General features: G+C 47.7%; 1 protein-coding gene across 6 annotated transcripts in view; it reads right to left on the reverse strand.

Annotated features, from left to right (window-relative positions):
• The window catches only part of LOC135213109 (transmembrane protein 94-like), a 137,509-nt gene that overhangs the window by 20,798 nt on the left and 107,909 nt on the right, over positions 1-8,802 (reverse strand). For all 6 annotated transcript variants that reach the window (XM_064246994.1, XM_064246995.1, XM_064246993.1 and 3 more), the window contains 3 exons: positions 1,693-1,817; positions 1,104-1,282; positions 687-793 (listed from right to left, as the gene is read on the reverse strand). In XM_064246994.1, coding sequence (XP_064103064.1) covers positions 687-793; positions 1,104-1,282; positions 1,693-1,817 — 411 coding nt within the window. The remainder of the gene's footprint in view (positions 1-686; positions 794-1,103; positions 1,283-1,692; positions 1,818-8,802) is intronic.

Consider the following 8,802-nt stretch of genomic DNA (forward strand, 5'->3'; position numbering starts at 1 on the left):
CGAGGGAGCTGCGATGGAGGGAGAAAAGAAGAAGACGTGTCCGTAACCAAAGGAGTTACGGGAGAACCCTCCAATGTCTCCATGGCCAGCTTATGCGACTTCTTCCTCGCCCCACAGCGCCCCCACTGCTCTTCCAACCAAACAACACATAAATCACATGGCTCAGTGCGAGAGCATTCTCGCCCTCGACACCGAGTACAAAGTTCGTGAGGATCAACCTTTACAGAGGACCGGAAGGCCCCACACTTACAGCCCTCCACACCAGGGCACAATCTGCGGATGATGGGGGGACGCGGGGGTCTCTCCGGCTCTTGAGAAACCATTGCAAATCACAAAATTCACTCTATTAAGTATACAAAACAGACACGTACTTGCGTCTAGCCTTGCACAAACACACACAGTAAGAGGAAAAGAGAAAAGCCTTCACGCAGTGAAGTAAACAAAGCATACGACGAGAGGCGGGCAGAGAGGCGAAGCAACATGTCTAACCACCAACACGGCCGAAAGCAAAGTGGCTCCTCTCCTTGCAGTCAGACTGACCGCCAACTGCCGGACAAGTAGTTACCTACCGAACCCCCTTGTTCGAAGCTTACGACCAGTTCAGCTGCCGCTAAGTACCTTCCTATTGTTAAAGGACCGAGGGTTTGTATACGTATCGGAACAAATTAAAAGCACAAAACACTTACAAAAGTATAAGACTAGTAAAAATGCCACTCCGTTCTGAACGGCACTGAGGGAATGATTATGCTGGTCACCCCATCCTTTCCAGGTATAATGCTCCTCTGTCTTTGTACTGGAAAGTCACCAGAATTCTAATTATTCATTTCACATAACTAACAGAATCATTTAAGTATGGTAAACTTCCCAAATTATTCCCGTAATACAACACAACAAAGTAACAAGCATTTCAGTATCATAAAAATATCCAAATTATTCCAGTTGTACAATGAAAAAAAATGAATTACAAGGGTCTTTGTACTGGAAAGTCACGAGAATATTACTTCACATATCAATCATATCAAAGTACATAATTGAAACATTTAAGTATGGCAAAGAATTCTCAGTGTTCAGGTAATACACAATGAACATCAGAATCTTCTCACCTGCCATTAGCAACATTAGGAACTACCACATCTGGGTATATGTAATAACACGTCGAGTTCTGCTGCTGAGCGATGATGTTTAAGCAGAATCTAGCTAGGGTGATTCCCCCACAAAGCAATACAACCACCACAGACGGGACGAATTTGCAGATGTAATAAAGGAACACGTACTGAAATATCTGTAAGAATGTGAGTGTATGAGTTGGTAACGTGTACTTTCATATTCTACTACAATCAGAAGATTAAAATAAAGGAGAAAACTCAAAATAAACTGGTTTTATACATTATGTCAGGGTTAACTTATAGGTTACTCTCTGACATACATTTTCATATGGAAGAATGGTGCATGCTGCAGTCTCAACAGAGTAAGGAAACAGACTGTTAACCATTTGGCATAAGACTACTCTGGTAATTACTGAATTCAACCATTCAACAAATTTACATTAGAATGCGTACAAGGACAAAATTCACAAAAAACTTATTAAAAAATTTTGTTTATACAAACCCATCATCAAATACTATACATACTGCCTTATCTAAGTGGGCATAGAATTACTAGTCACACCAAGACGAGATAAGGATCACAAACCTGCTTATTCAGCACGACCACATTCTTCCCCGTGGCCTGATTCATGACGCACGGATTTGTTGGAGCTGCCACCAAAGATACAGAGAGGATGGGAATAATGATGCATGTCAGCCACAAAACATCGCCTGTGGGTACAAAAGGACCAAAAACAATTAGGATATTGAAAATCTAGGCAATTCTGGATAATCACAGTTCCTAGGAATCCAAGATTAATCTAATAAAGACTTCTTGAGCTCTTAAATACAAAATCTATTTCTAAAATATCCTGAATTACTCAGAAAATGTAACGAGAAGTAAAAGTAACAAAAGTGTTTTTACTGAACATGGTAACTTTAACTGGTTGGAGAGAGAAGATCTCATCTGAATATACCAACTAAATTAGTTGTTCATATGTGAACAAACCTTCAGTCTTAACAATAGGATAATTTCTAGCGCCTAGCTGGATCCGGTTAAAAAACAGATGAAAGCAAGGAATCTTGTGATATCTGGCAACACATGCGTAGATCGGGTGAAGTGACCATTCACCTATGCCAACTGTTTGCGTCAAGTCTTTTCATAACCGCCTGGGCGAGTGTAGTGGTTAACCTCTCTTGGCCTTTAACCTGGTTCATTGCCAGTTTCGCTTGTGTTTAGCGCGTTTGCTATTATTATGGCTGCTTCTGCTCCTTCTCGGCCTCGTCAACGTTTGTGCCCCGGAATTCCAGGTTTTCTGTGTTCTCATATTTTGGCTTCAGTGGCGACCAATCCCCACATCACATGTAGCAGGTGCCATTCTAATTTTTGAACCATAACGAATCCTTGCACGGAATGCCAGGCATCGCCTAAAAAGCAGTGGAAGTCGTTTTATAGCAAGAGAGAGCATCAGAATGTTTCAACTCTTCCTTCTTGGGAAGGTTTTTCACCTCTTCCCGATGCTTTGTCTCCTGCAGTATCCAACCCCCATAGTAGTGTTGTTCCTGTTATTTACTCCAGAGTTGGAGGCGTCTAAGATGGTGGCGATTTGGGAGACGCTTGGGCTAGGGGGTACCCCGTCCTTGGAGGGGTTGCTAGCGCACTTTATGGAGGCTTGCTATCCCCCTCCTCAGGCATGCCAGACCATCCCCCTTCCTCCCAACCTCGTCTTCATAGGTAGCCAAGATCAGCCATCTTGTATTGCTCCACTAGTGACTGTTGCCACTTCTAAGAGTTGAAAGGAAGCTGTGGCATCAACCCCGTTGATGACGTCACGGGATCCGTCGTTGTGTATTCCTCCGCCAGTGGCGTCTGATTTCCCTTCACACTGAGGGGAAGCTGTGACGTCATCACCACTTGTGACATCACTCCATCGATGACGTCACTCCCAGTCGTTTCCTCTGCACTGCCTCTCAGTCGTGTCGTCATCTCTGCCGCCCCGTTCGCTACATCTCCCTTCCATGTCATCGGAGCCTTCTCTTGCAGATCAGTCTGAGGTTATATGCCAGGCAGTGCATCAGAGATTGGACTCTGTTTTGGATGATAAGTTGGCTGCCTTGTCGGTTGGGAGGATTGGAAGGAAACGCGTTGCTTTGTCCCCGCCTCCTGCGAAGAGCTCTCATAAAAAACCAGTGCTGTCTTCCTCTCCCTCTTCCCCCTATACGCTATGTTGGTGTATCAAGCGTTGGAAGGCTAAGGACTTTGCTCTTACTTTGCCTACGAGGAAGGAACAATGCGAACATGTTCTTAAGTGTTGGTGTTTCGGAGAGTGTTAGTGTTTGTGTATCTTCCCTTGTGCAATCTGCAGCGGCTGCTTCGTCCTCTGCATCGAATCGCGGGCGTGTTGCAACCTTCCCCGTCCATGCACATTGCGAGCGTATTGCAACTTCCCCCGTCCATGCACATGGCGAGCGTATTGCAACCTCCCGTCCATGCACATGATGCAAGTGCTCCTTCTTCTCCAAGGCCTATTCGTCGCCGTAAGGATCTCAAGGCTCCTGTCAAGAGGTTGAAGATGGTGAGCGCAAAGTTGGTGCAGCAGGAGTATTTACCTGCCCCTCTCACTGGTGCTTCCAAGAGTTCGATTCTGGAGGATTCTCCTTCGATCTCGAGTGTTCGGGATTCCTCTCCAACTCACGTTCGTAAGTCTGCCACGCCCGTGACCATTCACGGACATGTTAATGAGTCTTCTGTTGGAGGAGAATGTAGTGATGTTCCTAGTGTTATAGTGGGTTCGTCTCGGGAGCAGACGCGTGGACCCAGCCCAGACAGGTTAGTTGATGCTTCGGGCTGTTTGGCTGCTGATCCTTCCATTAATTTTAATGGGGAAGGTGCCTTAGAGGAGCCTACACATCCTTCTCGTCGTCGATCTCCGTTACCGGAGCAGGAGGAGGGAGACATGCAAGAGGTTTTGTCTTCCTTTTCGGAAGTAGTTGATCTCATTCGTGGGTTCAACAATTTGGAAAGTAGGAATCAGGCTCGGTCGTCTTACACTCCTTCTTATTTGGAAGGCTTTGTGGGCAGCTACGCAGGATCCCAAGTCATCTATTCAACTTCCCTTGTCGGGGCACGTCCAGTCAGTCTTGCATATGGTTAACGCCTCTGTTTCGAACCAGGACGGTTCGTTTCGCTCTCTCACAAGGCACAGGAAGTACTATGCTACAAACTCTGTATTTTTTATGTCGCGCCATCTTAACCCAGACGTCATTCGCCTGAAGCCGGGATTGACTTTGGACCAGGTGAGGTCGGTGGCTCTGTCCTTGTCTCCGCAGGATGCCTCAGCACTGGAATCTACGGGAGCCTCCATGTTGCAGACGGTTTCTTGGCTGGACTTCTGGTCTGTGGTCATTGCCAAGATAGCTTCTGACAGGTCCCCTGAAGGGTTGGCGAGTGCATCCTCGCTTGCCAGTCTGTTGCAGTCTGGAGGCAAGGCGTTTTCGTATATGGCTTACCTCAGTGTTAATTTATGGGCTAATCTTCTGCTGATTAGAACAGACACGGAGTCCTTGCTGGCATTGACACGGAGTCCTTGCTGGCATTGAGGAATGGAGATCTGTTGGAGTCCCAATATTTGTTTCCTCAGACTGAACTTGAGAATGCAATAGACCGGCGTCGGGCTGACACCATAGACAGACTGGTGCACCAGGCCATGTCTAAGTCAGTCTCTCGTCCTCGGAGACGTCCGGCTCTTTCTCCTCCCCCTGTCCAGCAGCAGTCAAGAAGATAGTCGCCTGGTAGGCCATCGAGGAATTTGAGTTTGGCAGGGCTTTCACGTTCGACTCAGCCTAGGTCAGAGGATCAACGTCCCTTTCACTCTCGTTCCTTTAAGCCAAGAAGGGGCCAAAGGGCAGAGGTAGGTTAGGCGCCTCTCCCTCTCCTGCACCACGGGTGGAGGGGTTGCCTGGCGGGCCATTGGGCCATGTGGCAGAGTTATGGGGCGGAGAAGTGGGTGGTAGATGTCCTTCGGGTGGGGTACCTACTGCCATTCGACTTCTCTCCTCCTCTGTCGGACAAACCGCAGCTCAGGAAGGCATATCCTCCAGATTCTCTGAAGTTCTTGGCTCTTCGGGAGGAAGTGCAGAAGATGCTGGACAAGGATGCGATAGAGGAGAGAAGTGGAGCGTCCGTCTCCAGGGTTTTACAGTCACATCTTGGTGCCCAAGGCGTCGGGTGGATGGAGGCCTGTGATCGACTTATCCACCTTGAATCACTTCATCAGGAAGACACAGTTCAAGATGGAGACCCCTCGTTCGGTGTTGGCAGCCGTGAGGGAAGGGAATTTCATGCTGTCGATAGACTTAAGGGACGCATACTTCCAAATCCCTGTTCATCCGACGTCCAGGAAGTTCCTTCACTTCTCTTTTGGGGAGAAGGTCATCAAGTTCAAAGTCCTATGCTTCGGGCTGACAACATCCCCTCTAGTGTTCACAAGGGTCTTCTCTCTCGTGTCAAGTTGGGTCCATGCTCAGGGGATCTGTTTGCTGAGGTACCTTGACGATTGGTTGGTCTTGGCAGTTTCCAGGGAAAAGCTGCTGCAGGACAGGGATCGTCTACTTCGGTTCTGTCTGAAACTGGGCATTGTAGTCAACCAGGAAAAGTCAAACCTCGTGCCCAGTCAAAGGATTCTCTACCTGGGCATGGTCATTGATACGACAGCGGCAAAAGTTTTCTCGTTGGATCAGAGATTGGAGAAGTTGCGGGTGGTGGCGCGCGACTTCCTGTTGGAACCACATCAGTCAGCTCATCAGTGGCAGGTTCTTCTGGGAGTGTTGTCTTCCCTGGAGAAGCTGGTCCCTCATGGGCGTCTTCATCTTCGGTCTCTGCAATGGAGACTGGGAGAATTCTGGTCTACGGCGGGGGACTCACCCGTTGAAGGTTCCTCTGTCTCTGGAAGTGAGACAAGACCTTCGTTGGTGGTTGGACAACCAGAAGCTTTCGAAGGGTGTCTGTCTGCGTTCTCTTCCACCGGAATTCCTTCTGTTCTCAGACGCCTCCCTCGGAGGTTGGGGGACTCATTTAGGCGGCCTCATCACTTCAGGCGTTTGGAGTTTGGAGGACAAGCAGCAACATATCAACGTCTTGGAGTTGAAGACCGCCTTCCTGGGTCTGCAGGAGTTTCGGGAGAAGGTAGAAGGTCATTCTGTCATTCTCATGTCGGACAACACCACGGTGGTAGCCTATGTGGACAAACAGGGAGGCCTAGTTTCTCGTCAACTTCACGCCTTGACCGCCGAGGTTCACCAGTGGGCGGTCAGCAATTTGGTAGAGCTCTCAGCCAGGTATATCCCAGGCAAACGGAATGTGGTCGCAGACAAACTCAGTCGTCCGATCAGATCCTAGGCACAGAGTGGTCCCTTCATCAAGTGGTAGCAGACAAGCTTTTCCAGGTTTGGGGGAAACCCATGCTGGACCTTTTTGCAACTCGCTTCAACAGGAAGCTGGATATATTCAGTTCAGTGGTCCCAGATCCTTTACCATTAGCAGAGGATGCGTTCCAATATCCCTGGGACAACCTACAGGTGTATCCCTTCCCTCCGTTCTGTTTGATCCGTCCAGTTCTGAACAGGCTAATGAGTTCACAGGGTCTCAGGATGACTTTGGTAGCCCCTCTGTGGCCTCAGGCGGAATGGTTCCCAGATCTGCTATCGTCGTTATCGGAGGTTCCGAGGGAGATTTCCCCTTGACGACATCTGTGTAAGCCCCATGCAGAAAGGTTCCACCAAGTCAGTAGAATCCCTATCTCTTCAAAGTTGGAGGCTATCAAGTATCTCCTCCGGGCGAGAGGCTTTTTTCGAAAACAGCAGGGCATATGTCCAGCAGTCTCAGAAAGTCAACCTCCGCGAAGAACCAAGGCAAATGGACGATCTATTGTAAATGGTGTCGTAAACAGGGTTTTTCTCCACTCACAACCTCTATTCAGCGAATAGCAGACTTTTTAACCTACCTCACAGATGAGAAACGTTCATCCGTTTCTGCCATTTGAGGCTACAGGGCGGCCCTGAGTTTGGTGTTACGCCTTAAAGGTATCGACATCTACTCTTCCTGGGAACTTTCCTTGCTAGTTAAGGGGTTTGAGCAGTCAAGTTCTCCTAGAGAGCTCAAGCCTCTGACATGGGATGTTTCCTTGGTTCTCAAGAGCTTCACTAGAGTCTATATGAGCCCTTGCGTCCCTCATCTGACAGGACCTTGACCCTCAAGACAGTTTTCCTTCTGGCCTTGGCATCTTCCAAGAAGGTAGGAGAGCTCCACGGTCTGAGCTATGATGTGAAGCACACCAGGGGTTGGGGGTCGGTGTCCTTCAAATTTGTCCCGGAATTTGTGGCCAAGACCTAAAATCCCTTTGTGCACGATAACAGGTTCACTTCATTTTCTACTCCGTCACTGAGCGACTGTGAGTAGTGATGCTCAAGACCTTTTGTTTTGCCCTGTCCGGGCCCTGCGTTGCTATCTTAATAGGATTCGGCACCTTAGACCAGGCTGCCGCAGACTTTTTGTTAGGACAGGCTGTACGAAGAAAGAGGTGCCTAAGAATACTATTTCTTTTTGGATCAGGAAGCCATCAGACAGGCATACTTGGCTCTTGATGATTCCACCACCACGTCCGTGCAGGCTAGAGAGCATGACGTTAGTGGTATTGGTCCTTCTCTGGCTTTCAAAAAGAACTTGGCTGTACATAGAGTGCTGAGCACTGGTACTTGGTTATGCCAATCCACGTTCACCTCTTTCTATCTTACGGATGTTGCCCACAGATCTGCAGACACTTTTTCCCTGGGTCCTGTGGTGGTTGCCAAATAGGTTGAGTAACTCATAGTTGCCCTTAACAGGGTACTTTTGTATCTTACCTAAGATGATTGTGTGGATGAGAGAATGAGTGATTTGGCTGGTCTCCTTTCTCTTGTACCTTTCCTTCTTCCTTCAGGCGGGTTAAGGAATAGACACGTCATTCGCTGGACTGGTCTGATAAGGTGAGTAAGGTAGTCATGCTGATAGTGTGGTCGCTTAATATACAAATATCAATCCCTCTATTTTGTAGCATATGCTCCACTCCTTGGCAAGGAGGAGTTGAGAGTAGTACAAAACCTGGTGTATTGGTTTGCTATTGGACAGTCAAAAGTTTCTCTTTGGTTCCCTATACAATGGTTCTCCCATATATCATTGTACATCACTCAGGGTCTGAGTGGTTAGATATCAATTTATCTAGCTTCTCAATGGGCTTCAGTCCTTCTCCAGAAGTCATTTCTTCTGGAAGCTGGACTGGTGGGTAGGGCCCCAGCCAGTTTAGGATGTCTTGTACTTCCCTCCAAGTATGAGTCTATCCTATTGTTAAGACCGAAGGTTTGTTCGCATATGAACAAATTACAAATTTTCCAAGACAATTTGTATTTTCATAGCTACAAACCTGAGGTCTTAACATTATACTGGCAGCCTCTAGCTGCCCCTCTGTGTTACGACATCCTGAGTTGGGAAAGACTGACACGTTGGGGTAGGTGAATGGTCTTTGACCTTCTTCACCTGATCTACGCATGTGTTGCCAGATATCACAAGATTCCTTGCTTTCATCTGTTTTTTAAACAGATCCAGCTGGGCGCTAGAAATTATCCTATTGTTAAGACCTCAGGTTTGTAGCTATGAAAAATACAAACTGTCTTAGAAAATTTG

This window comes from Macrobrachium nipponense, chromosome 42 (genome assembly GCF_015104395.2).
Source record: "Macrobrachium nipponense isolate FS-2020 chromosome 42, ASM1510439v2, whole genome shotgun sequence".
NCBI lineage: Eukaryota > Metazoa > Arthropoda > Malacostraca > Decapoda > Palaemonidae > Macrobrachium > Macrobrachium nipponense.